Source organism: Aulonocara sp. 'chitande type north' Nkhata Bay, linkage group LG3 (assembly GCF_057382095.1).
Source record: "Aulonocara sp. 'chitande type north' Nkhata Bay isolate Kocher_YH1m ecotype deep benthic linkage group LG3, A_spYH_male_GT1.1, whole genome shotgun sequence".
NCBI lineage: Eukaryota > Metazoa > Chordata > Actinopteri > Cichliformes > Cichlidae > Aulonocara > Aulonocara sp. 'chitande type north' Nkhata Bay.
The window spans coordinates 31,762,003-31,786,585 of record NC_141346.1 but is presented as its reverse complement, the minus strand read 5'-3'; the positions used below and the strand labels follow the sequence as shown (position 1 = coordinate 31,786,585).

The window sequence follows — 24,583 nt, the reverse complement described above, 5'->3', positions numbered from 1 at the left end:
CAACAAGTCAATAATGGCTGTTTTCTTTAAGTTATCAACTGGGGTTACCGGTAAGTATAACTCAGTAATGTCGGAGTAGAAAAAACAGTGCCAAGGTCGGAGCTTGGCATGGATCGGAACTATTTCCACAATTATTAGGTATAAAGTTTTATTTTGGCTTGGAAGGTTTGTCTCACTAGTTTCATTTTCCACCTGCTGTCTTTAATATTTTATGCAATCAATCATTTTTACCCAGTTTTGTTTCCTTTCCTCACTCTCCACGTGCCTCGCCTCTCTCTTCCCTTCTTTCTTTTTTGGATTTCTCCTGTTAATACTTGCCTTTTCCCTTCATTTCACCATTTTTATATTTCTTTTCCCTCGCTTCTTCTTCTGGTCTTGTCTCATTCCCATCTTCGTTCATCCCACCTTCTCCCTTCCTTACTGTCTCTTTTTCGTTTACCTTTCTAACTCCACATAGCTCTTATTTTACTCCTTTTTGTTTTTATTTCACTCCATGGTTTCCTCTTCTGCAGGGAGCCTCTAATAGCGCCTGTCTCTCTGTCTCTCTCTCTCCTTCTCTAAGCCGCAGCCCACTCCCTCCTTCATCATTATCCTCTTCTCCCTGTAAACACTTTAGCTGCCTGGAGGACTCACACACACACACACACACACACACACACACACACACACACACACACACACACACACACACACATAAGAAAACTGCATATAAACACACACAGCACGCATAAAACTATTAGCGGCACCGCCGACCAACACACACACGCACACATTACATACACATTTTCCCACACTTTTGCACACACACTCCTGACTCTGTGAGTGTGTTATGGCTTTGCAAAGCTTCATCCCGGAGTAGATAATGAAGGCAGAGAGCAGCCACACTGCCATCCCTAAAAGGAGTGGAAAGAAGGAAGGGAGGAAGAGACCAGCTCCTTTTCTTTCTGTTAGTACCAATTTATCTCCTTTTGTCCCTCAGGCTGCTTGAAGTTGCTGCTTTTTTCTTGAAATCTAAAGACTGACAGTAAAAATCTAAAAATCTCGTGTTAATTTAAGCTTTTCAGACTTTTTAGTCTTTTTTCACTCCCTGAGAAAATTCCAGTTTGACTGTGAGTCAGGGAGGAAATTGAACCTCTCACCCTGATGCAGTATTCAACAAAGCAATCATCAAAGTCATTTCCTTGAGCTGAGAGATTGAGAGAAACTCAGCCAGAGCGCATTTGGCTGAGAGAAGCCAGACACTGCTGAATTATTTGCAGTCAGTGCCCATCAATGGTTCAAATCAAATTAAAAGTACGGCTGATCCGGCTCGCTGAGGCTGCTTTTGTGAGGAGCTCCGTTCAGTAACAGTCAACAGGTGGCACAGCATTCATCTTATTCACGCTGCACTCGCTCTGCGGTCTTTGGCGGAGATTTAAAGGAATGCATGTGCAAAATCTCCATCTTCAAGGTAGAAAGACGCCATTCAGTGGAGAAAGTGTTTTTTCTGTCGCCTGTAGTCTAATGTCCAAGACAAAAACTTTGTGTTTTTATTGTGCATTCATGAGCAACAACTGGAAAATTTATTTATAACTGAAAAAATTCCAGGGAACACTCCACCTCCTCTTGAAGCTGGAGGAATAGTTTAAAAGGCAGAGAAAGTTTAGATGTGGGTGTAACCTTTGACCTAGGTTAGTCAGGAAAAACATTTATTTGCAATATATTGAGCAACAGAGAACAGCATTGAGTTGAAGGAATAAAATACAGCACATTATCTAAAAATCATTCAATATATTCCAACTTTAAATCACGTATAACAAGAGGAACGATTTCCACATTGGGGAATGTGACCATAAGCGAGCATGTGATCGCAAAAGAAGGCTAAAACAAGACATTATGCTACCAGGTTTTCACATTTTTAAACATAATACGGATGTGCTTTATATTAGGTCCTTATAATAAGTATAATAGGCACCACTACTACATATATAATATTTTAATGTAATAGAGGCATTGTTTGGTTAAAGGGCCTTATAACACGCTGTCTGCAGACTTCAAACAGGCAGTTAAAGGACGACACGTGCCAAAAACAGAGACTTGATCTTGCAGCTCTCACCCACTGAGACACAAGAGCCACACTCAAAGCGCAAAGCAGGGGGTGAGAAACACTGAGAGGCAGGAAGATGTGACGTAAAACGTGTAACATATTCTGCCTCTATCAAACACTCAAACTCAAGTGAGGAAGCAGTGGCAGCTTCATAATAATATCTGAGCTCTAGCGACCCCGTGTGGCTATAACAAGTACTGACAGCTTTATTTTGCACTGGATAATTTGACTTTTTTACAGATGAGACAAAAATGAAATTAAGGGCCAAGATATGGGCTTGCTGTGATAAACACAAGATAGGTGTGTGAAAAGCAAGATTACACTTATTGTACTAGAAGAAATACAGAATACTGTGACTGAATTATTACCACGAGGCAAAAAGCAGGTATTAAAAGTGAGATTTTATTCTGAAATAACGGAGACTATACAAAACTTCTCCGTTTAAGAGGGAATAAGTTGAAAAAATAGGGGATGAAAATCAAAAGTTGACATATTTCGACTCTGCTTAGCAAGGTAAGCACATTGCACTGCATACACTGTACACACACTGCATGACCATTTAGATATATGACCTGTGGGAAGCTCCAGAACAGCTGTGCTGTACGTGTCACAGTAACAGAAACATGCAGTAAATGAAGTTACACTTCAGAGCCTCCTCGCTGCAGAAGAGAACACCTGTGAGGATGAATATGCATGGATAAATCGCCAAATCCAGAGTTTCCTTGACAGAGGACGTGAGCAGAGGCAGCAGCAGAACGTAAAGAGAGGCGAGGAAGATGTTCTCTGCAGCCAGAACACATTTCAGCTCTGCCTGTCTGAGCTAAATTTAACCGAACTGTAAACTCAGAGCTCCGCTTCAAACTGTCAGCCAACATTGTTCCTTCACCTATTTTGAATTTATACTCAGCTGCTTAATGAGAACAAATGAGGCCTAACTTGACTGCTGGTAAACACGCAGAGCATCTTTAGTCCAGACAAATATAACTCTGTTTATGCATAGTACAGACCAAGATTTCGTTTTGTATTTCTAATCGTTTGAAATGAAATGTTTAAAAATTTATTCATGGCTTTGGTGAAAAAAGGTGCAGAATTATGTTTGAATTTACATGGAAGCAGGCTTATTTCTACAGTTTTCTGCTGCTGTGTGTGTAAACACTGAAACAATTTAGTGACAAACACAAACGATTTGCTTGTTTTATGGGTACATGTAGTCTTTCTCCTGTGGGCTCCTCCTGGCAGCTTTACACCTTGATGAGCAGACACATTACGAGTTAGATTTATAGCTGAAGTTGAGTTAATAAAAGGATACCAAGCTGACACAATGTAACACAGAAAACAGCAGCAAACATTCAGCGAAATGAGCTTAAAGTGCATCATTTGAGTGATGAAATTACAGTAAAAACTTTAGGAATACAAAGTTCTCTTCTGAGCTGGGTATGACTTTTATTTCTAATAATTCTTATTAGTTTGTAAATTATGGATGTTCACAAGTTGCTGGAAACATTCTTCAAGGATTTTGGTCCATGTTGACATGACAGCATCACGCAGTTGCTGCCGATTTGTTGGCTGCACATCTATGATGTGAATCTCTCGTTCCTCCACATCCCAAAGCTGCTCTAATGGATTGAGATCTTGTAACTGTGGAGGCTTTCTCTGACCAGCCTGTCTGACACCAACAACCACGCCACATTCAAAGTCACTTAAATCACCTTTCTTGACCATTTCTACATTTCTAAATACACTGAGTAGCTGCCATATGATTGGCTAAACAGATATTTGCAACAGATGAGTCGGAGATTTGACTAATAGACCTTTATAGTGTTACTTTGAAGGTCTTAATTTCATTCAAAATAATATCCAAGCAGTGCAGGAGCTGGATAAGCTGCACATAAAAGCTCATTTCCTGGATCCAAAGCAAGACTTCCTGAAATAATCTGACCGCAGCTTCAACTTAAGATCTGCACACGCACACACATAGTCCAGTACTGTAAATTCACTGGCATCTTTTTCTGATTTCACGCCAACACCACTCTGCTCACAGATTCATGAGTTGCACTAAAAATGTATTTTGAGGCCCACTTTTTAACAAAGGATACATTTTAAATCCCACACTTTAAGAATGTTAATTATTTATGGAGAAATTATGGGAAATTAAAATAACTACTTGCAGGCAAGAAAACACTCTATAGCCTGGAGTCAAGTTCCAGCTTTTTTATACTTTTTTAAAAATTCTACCAGAATGTTTCTTTTGAAAGGTATTGAAAGGTATTATTGTTAATGGTCCTAAAGAGAGAAAACAGAAGGAGAGGGGAAATTCTGAGGAGAGTACTGGGGGAAAAAAACAACCTGTTTTGTTTCTTGTTTTGATGGCTAGCTTACTAAATGGATGTTATCAGCTATCTGTCCCATGGTTATCACTACAAGACTTCTTCCTTTGCCTATTGGGAGGTCCTTATCACCTCAGTGCATGGTGGTTTTTCCTGCTAAACAGAAGCAGTAATGTGTGGTATGCTTCCACATTAAACTCGCAGCAAAAATAGCAACTTTACATTTGGAAGCAGGAGGGTTAGCTAACAGTGGACGGGACTTTGACAGCCAGCATTTGGACTCAACTTTTTTTAGGGGAAAAGTTTAATATTTTTTCATTTGTTTTTTTCTATTTAATGTTTGCTATTGTTTTCCTTGTTGTTTGGTTAGGATTAGGAACCAACATGTTTACATTTATTTCTCCTTCACAAGACTATACATTAAAAAGTCATGTATGCTAGCTTACTACGTTTACCATCAAGTTGAAGATTCGTATTCTCCGCTCAGTGGTTGTTGATCAGTGGTTGTTGATCAGTGGTTGTTGATCAGTGGTCATGAGAATTTGCATAATCATGATGAAGGAACTGACCTGCAGCCCATTGTTCCTTCAGTGGGCTTGTTTATAAGATTGGGGAAACCTGCAGTCAACTGAGACTGAAGAAGTCACTTGGATGAGTGACGAAACATTTTTCTCCCACTGAAAACGCTACGTCCAGATGAACAGAATCAACCTTTGGAGATGTGCTGCTCTCTGTTTAACACTGATCACAGTGGATGATAACAACCCATTGAGCTGAGTTAGCAGGTAGAGGAGGGCTTCTACTGGTGATTGGGCTGATAAGAGCCAGTGAATGGGTTGATAACATCAGAATCAGGAGGACACGGAAAGTAAGATAAGATGATTAAAAATGAGGGCCCGAAAGTGAGATAAGATGAAAAATGGGGAGGCACAGGCAAAAGCATTGAGATTTAAATCCTGATATGAGCCACCAGAAAGAATCCTCAATCCACTATATTGATTTTGTGTCTCTGACAATTCAGTAGATTTATTGTTTCTGTCCCAACAAAGATTCAAATCGCTATGCGTTTAAATACAAATTCAATGGCTTTGTCCTTTCCCAGTCTAATTTACTGTATTATGGTCATTTCTGGCTGACTTATAACTGCAAATGCCAAATGTCAATTTTGAATATTTACAGCTACAGTGTGTAAAATCTCACCACTAGATGTCAATAGTTGCAAACTGCAGTCAGCTGTGTTCTGTTTTCTTATTCATTCTAGTTCAAGTGCACAATAGTAGCTATGGTGGGAGCTGTAGTAGAACAACTCTGCCTGCTTTTAAGTGACTGTAGCCTCTCAGTCAGCTGTTTACCTCAGCTGTCAATATGTATCCATTACTCTGGAGGAGACTGTAAAACTTTTTAAAAGAAGTGTGATACAAATCATCAGTGAAGCTAACTTCTGTCTCATGACAGCAATGAGGTGAGTTGCTGAGAATATTCAGAACTTTTCTCTTGGTTAGCGGCTGCTGTTAGCGGCTGCTGTTAGCAGCTGCTGTTAGCGGCTGCTGGCCTCTCTTAGCTGTTATTAGCTGGCGTAAATAAAAGTTTCTTATCTAACAATTTTGGACAGGGACACTTAGTAAATAAACTCTTATACAATATGAGACTGTAATAATCCTTTTTCAGATTGAAAGTAGGATTTTTAGAAAACTTGTCCCTAACATTATCTGGCATAACATTAGCTTATTACGAGCAACAATGAAAAACACAGAGTGGCCATCTCTTGTGTACTTAACATAATTGCCTCATGATTTAAAGTTAAGTGTTAATTTAACTCAATTGTTTAAGTTGCTGCGAAAGCAAAACATCTGTGTGCAACCAATGTCCACTACCTAATTAAGTAAATCTAACATGGCCCTTTTTCAGTGTATTACTGTTGTTGAATTGCCTGGTTGTTGTCAGCTCTTCAGAGATGGGAGGTTTCATGCGTGATTTGAACGAGTTATTTGTGTTGTGATCTTTAAATGAAAGTAACTTATAAGGCATATTACATATGTAGTCAGTTTCTGGCCACAACACCTTTTTTTGTAAATTATATAACCTCAAAAAATGACTAACTGTACCTTTATGGGTGTATCACCCTAGACTCATTTATGGACACCAGACAGCTGTGAGAAACATAAAGGGTGGAGATAAAATTAGGGAGTGACAGTGTTATTTACGATTGGAAAAATTAAAAGAGAAAACAGAAGAAGAGGCACAGCTGCCAGAGTGAACTGGGAAAGCAGAGAGGCGGAGAGCATGAGGAATGAAGAGAGAAAAATTAGAGTGGGGGCCTGCACTGCTCTGGTTTTGTTTTTCCGGGTGCTGCGCCAACTTTGCTAAAAGAGTTGTAGAGTAAAATTCCCCTTGAGGCTCAGTGGCTTCCTACTCCTTCCTGAGAAAAAAGTGTTGTCAGGCAAAAGTGTCTAGGCTCAGCCAATCAGAAAGCTGCATTTTGGTTGGAACTGCTTGGCAACAGAATTTTGTCCCAGTTAGTTTAAAAATAAAAAGTCACCAGAGACTGAAATCAACTTTAAAACCAAACATAATTACCTGTGAATGCGCGCACACAGACTGTGCTGTAATAATGTGATTCTGAGGACTGATTTCAGCCTCTGAGGTTGTAGCTGCGAAATGTGTTTGTGCTCCACCTAACTGCTTCACAAGTATTTTGTGAAAAGATCCAGCAACAAACCTATTTTGCAAATATTTTGTAGCAAATGGCTTCATGCCGTGATTATATTTTTCACCATCACAATAGAAAATATCTGTCCTGTTATAGTGTTTGCCTCAAGACTGCCAATGGTTACCATCAATAATTTTCCTCAGTTGTCACTGATTAAAATGATATATTTTTGCATGGCCTGGTTTAATAAGTGGTGTTATGTATGCTCTAATCCTGCTTTTATGGACTGGAAATATATTTCTAGATTCTTTTAATGACTTTTTATAGATACATTTATTAGGATGGGGCTGGTTAGTTAGGAACTTCTTGCATCTTTCTCTGGGTAATGGAAACAAGACTTTAGTGTGACAGTCTGATTTCTAAGTGTTTTTCTGTTCTGGAACATTTAAGCAACAAATACCAAACAATTGTGATACGCAAATTAGCATCATGACCGTGAAGCAGTTTCTGATGTTATAACTGCTGCTAAAGTCTCACTAAGACGTAAGACTAGAAGCCACTCAGTCCAATTTGGCAACAGCTCTGGACAGTTACTGCGGGTTAATAATATAACTGAATAAGAAGAAACATTCTGTGGACTGATGAGGCCAAAACGGGACTTTTTGGAAGGTTTGAGTCCTGTTACATCTGGCGTACAACCAACACAGCATTTCATTAGTGAACATCAGACCAACAGTTGACCATAAACAGGTCATTCATGGTAGAAAACCCTCCAACGTGGCTGAATTAAGAGAATTTCTCAAAGAAGAGTGGGCCAAAACTCCTCCACAGCGCTGTAAAAGACTCATTGCCTGTTATCACAAACAGTTGTTGCTGCCATATCAGTTATTAGGTTTAGTTGACAGCACTATACATCAAAGATCCTGCCATGACTGGGCACAGTTGGATACCTTTGTGCTTAGTTAACATAACTCTACCAAGGCAAGTTTCAAAACACGCGTGGTTCAAACACAAATTCACCTGAACCTTCAAAACACGTGATTTGTATGCTCAGCAGCATCCACCCAAACAACCTCCCTGTGACCTCACTATGAGGATGTCACACTTCACGAACTGCTAAGAAGCACACACAATTATTTCTAGAGATATTTGACCTGACACAGAGCAGAAAATCTTGTGGCCCAATTTCTGGGGTGACAGCCTTTCCAAACATAAAGGCATCCTCTCTCTGCTTCATGCTGCAGCTGGACGAAGGGAGGGATGACAGAAGAGAGGAAAAGAGAGAGAGATACACTTTAAATCATTTGCATGTGAAATAGACTGGCACTTAGATCAAAAAGTAGGTCTGGAAGGAGGTGCGCACACACATATATACGCGGGTCCAGTCAGTTTGTGTGGGGACAGCAGCAGCCCTGTGTGAGCCGAGGAACATGTGAGGCTGATTACAGAATATCTACTGCTGAGTCTGTCTAGACAGAAAGAAGGAAGGAGGCCGAAGGAAAGGAGAGCAAACGGGGAAGGAAACAAATGTTTAGGACAAGTGAACAAGTTTAGTAGGAAAGGAAATAAATGAATTAGAAATGAATGCATCCTATAACAGGAATCAACAGGTGATAAAAGGTACTTGACAAAGAAAGGAAAGGAGGTTTTAAGGAGAGAGTAAGAAAAATACTGAAAGGGGTAATCAGGGGGGAAAAGAGAAATTTGTGATTGAAGTAATGTAGGAAGGACGAGGGGCTCACGCTCAGCCACCATAAAGGGACTAAAGATCAAAACCTAATCCAACACAAAGCTGGACAGCTCAGCAGAGCCTTTTCATGTTACAACGAAGAGCCCCAACATAAAGCACCGTTTGAAGAGCCCGATACAAATGTCACTGCAGATTCTCCTACAGAGGGGCCGACAAACTGATGGTGGAGCAGACAAAAAACATAAAGAAGTGTCATGTTCCAAAAGTGTGCTTCAGGCCAATTAAATTAACATTTTTAGGATGTAAGCAGGTCATCCAATGGACAAAAGCAAAGACCATAAAGTTCAAAAAACTGAAACCTCTGAACTACACAGAGAGTTGTTAAATTACTAGAATTACACACTGGGGGACGGTGGACAGACGCTCTGACAGCTCAGCAGACTGGGTGGCATGTTTTCATTTTTCAGTTCAATTTCTGTCAGCCTGTGTGAACTGTGGCCTCAGCTTCCTGTTCTTAGCTGATACGGGTGTGGTCTTCTGCTGCTGTGGCCGAGCTGCTTCAAGGTGTAATGTGTTCTGCGTTCAGAGATTCTTTGCGACACAGTTTGATTGCAACAACTGATTATTCGAGTAATTACTCAGCCATTCTCCTCTGACCTCTGGCATCAAACGTGACATTTTCTCCCAGAGAACTGCCGCTCGCTGGATATTTTCTCTTTTTCAGACCATTCTCTGTAAACCATAGAGATGGTTGTGTGTGAAAATGTCAGCAGGAGAGCAGTTTCTGAAATACTCAGACGAGCCCGTCTGGCAGCAACACGGATGCCACATTCAAAGTCACTTAAATCTCCTTTCTTCTACATTTTGATGCTCTTTTTGAACTTCAGCACCTTGTCTTGACCATGTGTATAGGCACTGAGCTTATTAAATAAGTGTTCAACAAACAGGTGTACCTAATTAAGTGACCAAGAACTGAATATACACACACAGTCTCGTTTTCATATCTTAGTGAGGACATCTAATTGACAAAATGCTTTCTCTAGCTGCTTATCCTAACCATCAAAGATGAATGCCTAACCCTCAGCCTAAATCAGCCCTAAATCTAACCACAAACTAATTGTAACCCTGTCACTAAAACCACATTTTGAGCTTCAAAAATGCCTTCAAACTTGTGGTGATGGGCATTTAGTCCCAATAAGGCCTGTTGGTATAGTACGTATAGTGGCATGTCAATTTTCTGTCTTCACAAAGATGTCTAACCATGGTATACACACACACATATCATGTTATATATGTCTTAATATAAAAGGACATGTAGCATGATATGACAACATGCAGTAGTCAGGGTTTGACTTTCAGCTCTAGAGCTTTTCAACAGAAAATCCAAATATCAAACCTCGAATGACCTTCAGCAGAGAGAAAACTGCACCGTCAGAGTGAGCACATAAACAACAGACAAGCACATCATTGTCAACCAGGCTGGTAATAACAGTCACACACACACACACACACACACACACTCACACACTCACGCACACACACACACACACACACACACACACACACACATAGAAGAAGGAACCTCCGGATAAGCAGCACTCTCCAAACCTGTCTGGTGAGTTACAGTTTCTAATACTCTATTGATCTTGGTGTAAACACAAAGTGAATGTCATATGTAACGTACACATACATGAAAAAGTATCCAGTAGTGTTTGCACAAACACACATGCATTCTTGAAACTGGAACGCCTGCTGGAATTCAGCACTACTAAAACACACCCACACACACAAATAGACTAATAGAGAAGCTGATGAATGACGCTCTCCTTCTCAGAGGGCAAAACACTGTAACGATCTTTCGTTTTCAACCACACACCCACCAATCCATCTTTCCTTCTTTCCTCCTTCTCTTCAATTTTTGTTTTTACCCAGAATCCCTTAGTCAACTTTCACTTTGTCACCTCTCACTTTCTTTTTTTCAACCTCATCCTAAATTTATCTTTTTGTTCTGTCCTTGTTACTTTGCTCCTTTCCTTCCGTGCATCGCTCCTTTTTCGTTATTATATTGTTAAAGTTTTAATTTACTCTGCTCTTTTAAGTCCCTTATTTTTCCTGCATGTTTAGTTGTTCCAATTCAGTTACAATTAAGTGCCAAAGCACACATTACAGTAAAGTAATGAGATTGACAGCGTGGAAAAGCGCTTGCCTCATTTGGGGATTGAATGGGGTCAAGTTGGAAACTACATGCAATCTTTTGTAACAATATGGAGATTAATTTCGATGAATTGGCAATACTCAAAAATCTGATGCCGGCTGCTGCAAATGATTGCAATGTGTTTGTAACCTGTCTGTTTATAAATTACGGCTATTTAGATGGACAATCTGTCTGATTGCAGTCAGAACGAGTAGGACAAAACAACTGCTACCATCAGGCAACTTGTGTAATCACATTACAATTGAAAGTGGTCACCCAGAGGTCGCTCAAATCTCTGGGTGATGTTTGTCGACACAACTACTTGAAACATTTCTCAGACCACAAAAAAGTTATTGCAATCACTGGGAAACCACCGATTTTTTCCACGTTGCTGTCTTATTTTTACTTTGGTGTGATAGGGCTACAGGTTTTTCCTTCATTTCTGAAATTCATGGTGACAGGAGAATCCCTGATGATCATGCATAACCATGGATTAAACTAGAAGTCTGCTATCGCACATTATGCAATTTTCAGTTAATATCTCCAATCTTCATGCTCTCCTTTTTATATCTCTCTGTCCTCCCAGTTTCCTTCCTCACAAATTCACTGTTCGTTCTTGTCTTTCGCCTGCCCTCTGTCATCTGCCATCACCTGACAATCTGCAGAATGAGACTGAGACTGAAATGAGAAAAAAAAGGCACCTGAAACACAACACTGCCAAGAAAAAGATGGAAAAAGACAGCAGCAATGGGAGACACAAGACGAGTGACAGTTTGACCAATGCGATTGAGCTGACACGTGAAAACGTGGAGATGCACCACAGTGAAAGATGTGAGGAGCGAATGGGGAAATCTGAAGAGTGCAACCCAGGCGACAGTAACTCATCGGTAGGATGTCAAGAGGTAGATTTATTTGTCTCTTGGAGTCTAAAACATGCTTTCAAAAAAGCTAATGAAACAAAATCAGCATTTCAAAACCCTTTCGGCTTGCTACAGAACAAGTTTCTTTAATAATACTTCCAGCCTACTTTTTGAGATCACGATTTATGCTGCCAAAAAAACAAGAAAGCTACTGTGTTATGTGTGTATTGGGCCTGTTCTGTAAAACCTAGATGTAATCCTAACAGGACCGTAATGAAAATACAGACATAAAAAACAGAAAATGGAAAAACAAAACGAAACAGGGAGAATGTTATTTCCTCTGAGTATGTGAGACAAATACATACAAGTACAGCTGCCTGGGGTGAATTAGAGGCCGATGGAAATCACTCTTATACAAACGAAATTCGCTGACTCAAGTGAAACCCAGCTGAGGGAGATACTTTAATTAGCACAGAGCATGTTTCTCCCACTGCTGAGCAACAGACTGAAGATGAGTCTGTTGGTATCTGGGCCAGGAGCTTCCTGCAGGCTGGAGAGGTTCTCAGTTTCAGGCTGAGTCCAGCTGGGAAATCACAGACAGGGAATTTGAACAGAGAAAGATTCCTATCAGAACTGGTCAGCGAGGTTTCTGGGAGCAAGGAACTTTAACTTCTGTTTCACCTGACAGCACATAGACAGCAAAAAAGATGGATGTAGCCACTGTGATGTCACCCAGGGAACACAGACTTTGGATGTTTTGCAGAAATATGACCATTAACCATAAGATGTTAAGGATCAAGTTCATACAGGCCTAGAGACAAGTCCATGACCAGGTCATAAGAAAAAACATGCATTCCCTGAACATTGGCGAGGAGTTGCTGGACGTTAAAGTCACTTGCTGTGAAAGTTGGTCACGAAAGCCCCACTCACACAGACCTAGACACCAGCTGGCAACAACTTGCTAATCACAGGGCACTTGTACTTCCCAAGTGGCTGGCGAATGGTTGACGGAGGTTCCTGACAGTCACATTGTGAAATTGTTCACAAAGAGGGTCTTGCACCAAAACCCTCCTTCTGAGACACAGCAGGTTGTTGCCGCAGGTGCCACTAGTTTGCATGGTAAACGCCAACTTGACCACAAACACTTGCCAACTGTAAAAAGTGCAATTAAATTCAGTAACTGTTTGCCTTCAAAGGCCACCTTTCGAAAACTGTTTGCCACAATGGTATGGTGCTTGCTGCTTTCCCAACTGGTCTAAGATTAAGGCTCCAGTCACTTTGGGGATATGGGTTCAAATACTGCTAGTCCTAGAAGTATTTAAGGAGACCACAAGCCAGCGTACTTCTAGTGTTACTACACGGACTTGATAAATGAGAAGGGCTGCATCTGGCACAAGGTCTTTACCAAATCAAACATGCAAACCATCAAAAATAGGGTTGTTTGGACTCACTAAAATCACTTATTCAACTCACAAAATTAAAAAATATGTATTTTGTTTTATTTGTGATCCCACTCCTAACTCACTCTTTGGACCCCCAGTGAAGTTTATCAACAGCATTCGAGACCTACATAAAAAGGCCCTGGATTATTTTTCAGGTTTATGGATTTATTTATTTTCAGCTTGCAAAGTTCCCATATGGTCTAGCGGTTAGGGTTCCTGGTTTTCACCCAGGTGACCTGAGCTCGATTCCCGGTATGCGAACATACCTTTAAGCTTTTCAAATCGGTTGGTGGATTTTAGGTGACAATTCAGCTTTTGGTACAGCAGATGGATGTTGCTGCCAATTTACTGCCAGCAACATGCAACAGTTGGAACAGATGGTCACGAGAGAGAAGTAAGTGTTCCCCAACCACTGGTTTCAACCTCCAAAAACTGTTGAAGGCACTTGAATGGAAAGTCATTGCTAAAGTCCCAATCACACAGGTCTAGTGATCACCAAGCAACCACCTTATAACCACTGGTTTGCCAACCAGTTCTGAAGAACTGGTTGGCAAATACGTCCTTGTGATTGCTTTGGTTGCTAAAATATTTGTGGAGTTGTAATTAAATATAAATTATGGACTTTTAAAACAGGTTGACTTCACTTTGGCCTTCTCCATTTCCAGTTTGTGTGGCACTTCATCAAGTTTTACTACTATTTGACTAGTCAGCAAGTATTTGTAGACAGATGTGAAAAACTACCGGCAACCATTGGAACTTGCTAGCAACCAAAGCAATCACTAACAGGTTACTAGCGTGGTGCCTTCTTTCGACAAGTGACAGGCAGCAAACTCCAGGAACCACTAGCCAACTATTAAGGCAATGAAAATGGTTCCCTAACAACCAGTGGTTGTGTAATATCCAATATATTCAACAGAATTTAACATCCAGGCATTTATGAAAGAAAGTTAGAAGTTAGCAGTATGTTAGCTAGCTAGTCGATATTTGAATAGATGATATATTCCTGACACATTACTCAAGAAAAACAGCTTTGCAAAATATTTGGAAGGAAAGCTCAATCCCAGCCACACTTGGCATTACTGAAGCTTGTTGACAAATGATAATCTGCTACCTTTACATCTTCTGCTGTAAACACATTAACACCTATGAGAAGGGGTTAAGATAAGATAACCTTTACTAGTCCCACAAGTGGGAAATTTGTTTTGTTACAGCAGAAAGTGGACAGTGCAAAATTACATAGCAAAAACGAGAAAAACACTGAATAAGAAAAACACTTGTAAAAAAACACTTGGTAAGTCCTGATACCAGGCTTCCTGACCACAGTGAAACCTTAGTCATGATTTGAATCAATGAAATGTCACATTTATGAACTGCATCAGAGGCGGCAGGAGGAGGTTTGGGCCTACAGTCCAAACTAGAGCCCACATTCAGACTTCTGTCAGATTTAAGCACTTGGTATGAAGTTACAGGAAGACTTTGGTTTTAATTAAATTAAAAAAAAAAAAACTTATCTTCCACAGACTGATTTCTTGCGATCAGACTCTAAGATCAAAAGACACCTATCTCCCTTCTCTCCCCCAGGCAGGGTACAGACAAAAGCTTAATAGAATACGACTTAATGACTGTGTGGTGAATATATGGGACAGTTTAGCTAATTGTCTTTGTCTTTATCTTTCTACTCTTCCTATTTCAGATTGTAAATGATCCAGAAATGTTTCATTTCCAAGCCGGATGTTATCCCAACCCTTGGAACACGACATTATAACTGCTTTACTTTGTCAAACCACTCCTGTACTTACTCAGAGTTACTCATGTAACTAGTTTCCTTCCATGTCTCTGTTATTTCCATTTGATCCCACTACCCCCCTCTTTCTTCCCATATGTTGAGTAGGTTTCATAATTTCGTGGCTCAATATACTTTTATGTTCGCATCAGAACCAGAGAAGTTTATAAATTATGTCTAAATCCGGGCTAATTGGTGGTTATGTAAAAGTGTCCCACGCGATGCAGCCACTGCTCTACCAGCACCCCCACTGCTGTAGCCTTACGTATGAAGTTAATAAGTCTGGTATACTTAGCCACAAATAATCAACCGTCAAAAACCTACTCCCCTCCCAGCTCATATTTCTGTTTGGCCCTATTAGAGGAGTAAAATGTGACTCTTTGATACCACAATACTCTGCCAGCAGTCTAAATGTCAGGCCTGTTTCTTTCTAGTCCACTGCCTCCAGCTTCAGACCCCCCAGGCTCAGTGTGTGTTTGTATGTGCGTCTGTGTAGTCCCAGAAAGGGATGGGGGCTGGAGCCAATACCAGCTGCCATAGGGTGTGAGGCAGGGTATGCCCTGGGCAAGTTCAAATTCAACTCAAAAAGGCTTTAGGAATCCACATACTTATGGATCAACAAAGGTACCAGTGGAAGCTATTCATGTGCAATGGAGGAATGGCTTCAATGCAAATTTGTGGCAGCTAAAACAGAGTCTTAGCAAGTTTCTTTGATGGAGCACCTTCTTTGCAACCAGTTTCAAGGGGGTTTCAAGACTGCACTATGGCAATATCCTTAATTTCATAAGAGTGGAGGTAGCCTTGCACACTCTCCCATGTGGGAGTCAAGCAGTTAGGAACCTGGTTTTCACTCAGGTGTCCTGGGTTTGACTTCTGGGAAAATAGCTTTAATGTCACCACAAGCTAAAGCACACCTGACTGCACTACCTGGCTTGATTCACGTTTAATTCACAGACTCATTAAGTTTTCAGAACTCATAGATGTGAATAAAACATCTCCCAGAACCTAAAAAGAAGAAGTCCAGTTGCTCAACCACTTAACAACTGGATGATTGAGAATGAAGACAGAGGCATTTTTCAATGTGCCTGTCTATTGGACCTGCACAGTTTGTGGATACAGCTTCCTAACATTAACAGTCATGTCTGGCTCCCCCCAAAAAATGACATGGCAGTGATCTGTTAACTCTGAGCACTCCAAAAGTGGGTCTAAGGTCTCTGCAAAGAGCATGTATATCACATGACCCATCCCCTTCCTCTTCTTCTACCTGGCAGGTGCATCTTCCTTTTCCCAGTATATCCACTATCCATCCTCTGCACATGACCAAACCATCCCAGCCTTGCCTTTGTAACTTTGCTAAGAACTTCAATGGACATGTGGAAGCAAAAACATCCAAAGGAAAAAGGTCCGTAATGTAGACAGTAATGTGCTACTAAATTCCAATTTAAAAAAAACACACCAAAAAAAACTAGCTTAGTCTAAAAAAAACCCAAACCATACAGTTTGCATTTTTATTTCATGAAACCAGGACATTAGTGATATCTTGGTAACTTATTTGGATGAAATATCTGTTCCAACACAACAGTAAATTAACTTTAACCTAATAAAAATCACTGCATTTGGCAACAGCTTGGCATCAAGCTGAGCTTCACAAAAGCACAATTGCTTAAAGTCCTGTGAGAACGAGATGTTTCCTCCTTCATTCAGGCTCTCTAACAACAGGACTTTTAGGAGACACAGACAAATGAACTCATTTAAAAGTGTCAGGCACACTGAAATGTCAGACAGCTCTTTGGGAGCTGCTCCAGTCACACACACAAAAGATCCAACAGAGAGACAGATGGAGAGCTGATGAGTTAGGCTCATCTTCTTTCTTTTTATTCCTTCTTTGAAATCCACTGGGAAATTTCCTTCGGGACAACAAACATTTCAAGGTACATTCTAATCCCAGTGGCACTTTGAGCCCTGTCATGTGAGCTGGGTCAAACAGCAGACCGGCCTTCAGCCTGAAGCTGCTTGGCATGAACAAACGCTAGTTTGTTGTTTGTACATGTGACACAACTCTTATAGTCAGATAACAAAATGTTCTTCCTCAAGCGGGGGTAAAAACATATCCGGTAACTAACTAATGTTTTTTTTTAAGCCTCAGTAGTAATAAACAAATTAAATGAAAAAGGGAAAAACATCTTTATGTAGTTCTGCTCTCCTTATTCCAAGTCCCTACCACCTGTGCATATACTGTACACATGCTTCAGTGGACCCATTACTTGCAAGCAGGTCGGAAAATATATATTTTTCCCTAGCGACTAAGTTTGCCAACTGGTCTCTAGGCCTTCATCTCAGTGGCTAAGCTACTCACTGAATTTTGCACTAGTTTTCAAGTTATATTGCTAGTTTGTATTACTATATAACCACTGACTAGTTGCTGGACCCCAATTTCAAAAGTCCTGGGAACAACCCTGTGTATGTCCTCTAACTTGTGGACATGCACAAGGATAGCTGGAGACCTGACACTGAGTCGTCATCCCTGTAATACTTTACTTGGATGCAGGTGTATTTGCTCCAGCGGACTAGTCTGTGCGGACCCTTATGCTCATTGCCTGATGATCAACCTTATATAAGAGGGATCTAGGCAGACCCTAGAGGATGCGCAGCTGCAGAGAGTATAAAATCCCAGTTGGTTCCCATATGGTCTAGCGGCTAGATTTCCTGGTTTTTACCCAGGTGGCCTGGGTTCAACTCCTGGTATGGGAATAATCTTCTCCCAGTGTCAGAAACGAGCTCAACTATTGAGTTACGGCTGTCTCTTTCAATTTAAAAGTTCTAGCATCACTAACCAATACATATTTAGCAGAAAGGAAAATATGTTCAACATACACAGCATTTATGTTAAACATAAAATTCACCTTAAAGGGAAAAACAACTGCTGTCAATTTCAGAAACTCGATATGTTAATATGAGTGCATTTCTTCCAGTGACGAAAACATGATGAAGTTATAGAAGTGAAACACACTTGCATAATGTATGTCAGAATACATTTACCAACCACAACAACAACAACAAAGCGCTCGCACACACAGCAGACTCACAGCATGATTTTAAATAGGAAACAGCAGATGTTTGATAGCAAAATGACTCAAATCAGCATTTGTGAGTTTCTGTGAGTTTGTGTTTTGTGTAATGCATCCACACAGATTTCCTGAACACGAGTTCCCCCTTGGCCTCTGCATGCCAAGTGTACAGCGTAACCAGTTTTTTTTGTAACATTTTATCGATTCATCATTGACTTTTTTGTTTCACAAAGTTTCTTAAAGTCAGCCTCCAGTTCTGCAGAAATCAAATGATCTGCATCGCCTGATCAACATGCATTTATTTCCTGAAACTACTCGCAGGGGCGCATCAAACCAGCGTCTTCATATCTCCGTCAGTGTTTATCTGACACACAAATCCTTATCACTAACTTCCTCCTCCTCTTCCTACTTATCCACATATCTGACTGTCTCTGGCACGGCCTGGCATATTTGACATGAAAAGCTTCATCAGGAAGAAACCAGAGTGAGCTCGAACACGTCTGCGAATAATTTCCGTATCATCTGGTAGTGAACACACAAAACGAACATGAATTATTTAGCCAGACATTACATAACCAACGAGCAGCTCCGGGTGTGAGAGTGTGTAAATATTTAAATGTGCAGCAACAACTTTTCTATGAGTGAAGGTCCAACATGTAGGAGTTATATTATTTCCAATGCTCTGTGGCACAAAACAATAAAGAAGTGCTGAATTAGCACGAAAGTTGGCGATCCAGGATGCAATTATACATCGCAGGTCATCGTCGTTAAAGGAGTTCTAGATGCAAGGTGTAAACAGCTAAACAACAGCTAAAGCATAAACACTTAAATCTCAGGTGCTTTGGTCTCTACACAGCAAATCCAGCATGTCCAAATTAACACTGTCGGATTTGATTTCAACACTATTAAAGTGTCTATATGGGTCCACACCAGAGAGTGTTAATTTAACTCTTTTTGGAGAGTTGGTACGTTAACTCTGATTTAGTGTTAAACACCAAATCTGTCTGGAGTTGATAATTTAACACTTGGTGTTAAGAGTTTATATATTAACTCTCAAAGAGTATTTTAGTTTAACTACGTAAGAGTTATCTTCTAATTCATTCTAAAAAGCGGGAATTTTACTGTTCTGAATTTCTAGAAATTTCTTTTGGAACTAAAAAGATGCAATGGTTTTTGGAAAACATTTATTCTGAACTGTGTACCACAATTTCAAAACATTTTCTGAAAGATGTAACAGTGTACATGTTCTCACTTTCATTAGAATTTTGTTTATCAAAAGGTCTGACATAGTAAATGCAAATAACAGCATTCTCGTCACTTATTTCTTCAATACAATATGCATGTCCTTCATTCATCCCTCTGTGGAACTTCAACGCACTTCTGCTCTCCCCCATATTCCATCTTCACAAGCATATCCTGTGCGGAGATTGAATAAAAATTAGTTGACACTAATTAATGGCACAAATAATCCAGTAAACAATTGCAGCACAGTAAAAAAAAAAAAGGAATTCTCTTTGAGCCATTACTTGTGTAAAGTATTTTCCCAAAAGACAAGGACACAGGCAACAGGTAATACTGAACTAAATGTAAAACCTCAACCTTTTTCATTTTTACCTAAACCGTGTGCACAAAACTCTGGAGGGATCTATGCTAACGTAGAATCCAGTCAGGACGTCAGCTACTGCTGTTTGCTCGTTTTTTTTATGGGCGATCGTTTTCAGGCTTCAAGTAGCACCATTATACCAACATTTAACGTTCTAGACATTGTTTTAGGTGTATTTGACCAAAAGTTTGACTGAAAATTCACATGCAAGCTTTTTTTCAAGGCTGTGGTATTTGCCCGCAAACAACACCTTTCAGCTAGCTAAAACAGAATATTATGCTATCACCGAGCAACATGGCTAATGCCTTTCACACAGCTTTGTCTCAACTCCAAAGAGCTACAGAAGTAAAAGCTAATAGAAATAATTGAAACAATCTTTGAAAAAATGACTTACCAAGCATGGCAAACAACTCAAATATGTAGAGCAAAATGTTCTGAAATGGCTTCACTTCAGCTTCGATTGGAGCCGTGCTGGGGGCAGAGTCTGTGAATTTACTCTGTTGGTGTCATAGCCCCTCTAGGAGTTCAGAGTTAAGAAGTCAAGAGTTAATGTTTCCATTGTAACACCTCCAGATTTGACAGAGAAACACTCATTTTTAACACTCGATTTTAACTACTATCATTTTACACCTCAGAGTTACACTAAAAGAATGTGACTCTGCTTAGAGTAAAATTAACTCTACTTTTGCAAGAAGACTGTTAACACCAAAACATTTCACACTTTTGAATTTGCTGTGTAGTGGAAATTTTTTTGATTGCCACTATTTATAATCCAGTTTTTTAAGAAACTGTAGGAGTTCTAGAGAAACTTTAATTAGTAACATTAATAGATGCCAATTTCCTGCCTGTCTGCATAGCTCACGTTAGTCAGCTCGTTTAACCACGCCTGTGGCACGCTCCAGCAAATCAACAAATTCTCACCTCAGGGCAATCTGTGATTGGCTGAAAGTTTATCTCAAACTGTAAATGGAAGAACCAGCAGAGTTCATCACAAAGAGGGCAAAGTGCAAAAAAACAACGGAAGAAACAGAAGCAGATTTTACTTGGTTCACTACACCACAAAAAGTGTTTTAAGAACAATGGAGGGGCAAAAGGAAGGGGCAAAGCAAAGACACCAGCACTAGTCCAAACATGAATGAGAGCATATGTATTTCCAATTGTTCTCCCCCAAAAGAGAGAGGGGAGTATGTAATCCATTCCCTTTGTTTGTCTGTCTGTTTGTCTAGTGTCCAAAGTTTTCATGATATCATGTTCAATTCTGTGTGATGGTAGATACCAATAACAGCTTGAGCTGATTTAATTTTGGTGAAAATCTAATCAAGGTTGCACCAAATGTGAAAATCAATAAAAGCTTTATATTACCCACAATTTTCGATGGATCATCTTCAAAATCCACAGCAGTATACTATCAATTGGGGGACATGAATATATAGGATGGCTACGCACTTGAACTTGACCTTCAAGTCGATCCTCAAAATAATTTGAAGAAACAGAAATATCCAGTAATAAATTACATGAAAGAGCATGGCGAGAGCTGTACGACACACTATTTTTTAATATGTTGCCCTACAACATCACATTGTCGCCCTAGCAGGCTAAAGTCACGATATTGCAATAAAACCATCATAAAACACCAGTTTTAGTCTAGCCCTTTGCCTTAGAGGGGAGCTGTGCTCTGTGAGTGCTGTTTTCACATGTTTTTCACACTGCCCCACGTGGCAGCGTGTACAGCTACGACATAAAGACATGGAAATGCAAATGAAGTATTTTTCCTTGCAAATTATAAACAAAACACTACTGATGCTTTTTGCCATGTTTAGACAGTAAAGGCAAACTCCAGGGATACAAAATTAAACCAATCTAAAAGCCACTACAGCTCCTCTAGTGGCCGCTAGAGGCTACAGCGATTTCACAGCACATTTGCTGCCTGCTATTAAAACAAAACTGTGTTTGTCTCCTTGGAAAGTTTCCCCCTTTGTAACAACTGTAGAGCGGTTGTTCTACTGTATAACTCCAGGTAAGCGTAACCATTAGGGGAGTGGCTGCTTTTTTTGGCAGGTGAGCTGTCAATCAAAGCAGCTGCAGGAAGCTGCTGTCTGCTAGTCTTTACCTCCATTCCTCAAGTCCCTGAACGAGACTTCTCTACTGTGCTTGAGCTGTTGGTGCCTTTTGAAGAATATTTTATTAAAATATCTGACAAACAGTAAGACCCATGATACACACCACTCAAGAAATGTGTGCTAACATTTTAGTGAAGAAAGGTCTAGATTTTAATTAGTTTGTTGACTGCACTGATGATCAGGAGTGTGTGTGTGTGTGTGTGTGTGTGTGTGTGTGTGTGTGTGTGTGTGTGTGTGTGTGTGTTTGTGTGTGTGTGTGTGTGTGTGTGTGTGTGTGTGTACTGCACCTAATTAGTAGTTACAGGAAAACCTAGCAGCTCTATTGTTCCAGTAGCAGAGAAATGTTTTCAGGAAACAAAAGCAAAAACTGTGCAGACACTCTGCTAACAGTAAGAATCAGTAAGACACAGGAAATGATCCTTTGGTTTCATTAACCAGGGGCAGAATGTGTAGACAGTAACAGTAACTGTGGTCATTTTAATATCGTACAACACAGTGAAATGTATAAAACTAGGCCTTTGTCATAGTATTTTTTACACATACATATAGATGTTTTCAAAAAACAGCCTGACCAAACTTTTATGAAAGATTGGAGGAAAATTAGAGTATAATGCAAATACACTGTATTTTAGGCAGCACGTAGCAGTTTCCCTTCATGTGACTTTATCACGAAGAGACCAACAGAGGGCATTACTACCCTGCCTGGTTTTATTTGTTGGCTTAATTAAGATGAATTAAGTGAAATTTCTGAATTCAAGTAAATGTCAGTTCACTGTTGTAGCTAGCTGTGGTGAAACATACTTTACATACATGCTTTATGTATGTCAACAGTCACCAGACAAAGAGGACTCAAATGCAGGACACACATGGAAGCAGAGAACAAAAAAAGAACAATATCCAGGTGTATTATTAACAAATGATAGGGCAGCATGGCGAAGATTGCATGTAAGGGGCAGTCATGAAAGCAAAAGTGAAACACAAGGAACACTGTAAGGATGAGATCATGGAAAGCTTGAGTAAACAAAAAAGACCATCTGACAATTGATCAAGAGTCGGAGAACTTAGAAGTATACGTGCAGGTGTGTCACAAACAGAAAGTGAACGGGACAAAAACTCGAGAAAGATTTCAAAATAAAACAGAAAGTGGTGAAAAAGAAACCCCAATGGCAGCAGTAAGAAGTGTCCAACAGAGGCGAAAGACACTAAATTGTCAGTCAGGAGATTCCCCTGATGCACACTGCAGGGCTGCTCCCAAAGGTGTGAGCCAGAGTGTATCTTCTCTACACCTTCCTCTTCATCACATCCTCATCGTCCCACAAACACAGCTCGTTTCACAAACCAACTCTGTAGGTTTGCCACACATGAACACACACACACATCAGCCCTACAACACAACACTTATGTGTTGACTGGGCACTTGAAGACACACTTGACATGACAAGACAATAAGACAATAAGAAAATAGCTCCACCTTTAAAGAAATGCACTCTAAAAGATGTGATCGCCTTCTCCTCATCTTCATTGTCCCCCGTCCTCGCCTGTGCTGGTGATCGCCTCCTTTTCCAACGCATCTATCTATCTATCTATCTATCTATCTATCTATCTATCTATCTATCTATCCTCTCACTTCACTCCTTTTCCCTTCTCTCTCCCTCTTATTTCCCTGTCCTCACCCCTTTGATTACACTTACCTCTCTCCCTCGCTGCCCCTCTCCTCGCTCTCTCTCTCTCTTTCACGTGGTCTCTTTCCAGCAATAAAAGCAGCAACAGTGACAGTTCACATGATAAACCAATCCCATGGTGTGTTCGTGTGTGTGTCCACGAGCGCATGTTTGTCCTTCCACATATCTGCACATGCTCAACGTGTCGTTTCAAATGTCACTTTAATATCCGAGCGTCACATTTGTGAGCAGTTTGTGCAGCTGTAGTATATACAAAGTTGTGCTCATGTGTATAAAGTGTGTGTACACGAGTGTGTGTACCCGCCTCTATTGCACGCCAAGCTGCAGTTGGTTCTGCTGCGTCAGCCTGCCCCCCCATAAACAATCACACACAAACACACTCACGGTGAAGCAGAAATAAACACGCACACGCAAATAAACACAGAAAGCAACAGATGTTATACAAAAACAAATGCACCTACGCGAACAAGCTAAAAAACATGCACGTATTCAATTACGCTTTCCTGTTTTATCCTGCGGTCGCTTGTTTGTCTTACTTCATGAGTTCTAACAGCAGCTATTATTATAATTAGGTTACCATTACCATTAGATTGTAGTATCTGATACCAGGTACTTTTTTGGCAACTGGCTCAGCCGGGAATCCAAGACATCTGAAGCAATCTGAAAATGTGACATCAACTGACTGCATGCAGCCAATTGGCCATACAGTGCATTCACTCAATGAGTCATGAGTGACTCCTTCACAAAAATCTAAACTGTCAATTTTTAAAAGCTGGAAACAGCTGCAGAAAAACCGACTTCATGGTCGTCAATGTTGATCTCTGTCAGACAAAAAGCCTGTAAACAAAGGATCTGTAAGACAGTGTGTTTTTCTTCTAATAACCGCTTATAATCTCATTACATAATTTTCTTAAAACAGTTAAGATGCATTCAGGCTGCTGATGGTAGTGCAGGGTGTCTACCATTTAGAAGCTTAGTGGCTCTATCCACTGGTTCCTCTCATCCTCATGTTCAAGTATCCTTTGGCGAGCACACGAGTCACATGCGTGTGAATGCTAGGATACATGCTTAGGCAGGC

The 24,583-nt window shown here is 40.3% G+C and overlaps 1 protein-coding gene across 2 annotated transcripts in view; it reads right to left on the bottom strand.

The window, feature by feature from the left end:
• nhsl2 (NHS-like 2) overlaps nt 1-24,583 on the bottom strand; it is a 203,644-nt gene that overhangs the window by 134,928 nt on the left and 44,133 nt on the right. The window contains exon 1 of one of the 2 annotated variants that reach the window (XM_086276541.1): nt 23,295-23,470. The exons of the other annotated variant lie outside the window; for it this stretch is intronic. Within the exon in view, the coding sequence (XP_086132667.1) occupies nt 23,295-23,394 (100 nt within the window). The 5' untranslated portion in view covers nt 23,395-23,470. Of the gene's footprint in view, nt 1-23,294; nt 23,471-24,583 lie in introns of those variants that run through there. 2 annotated transcript variants of the gene reach the window in all.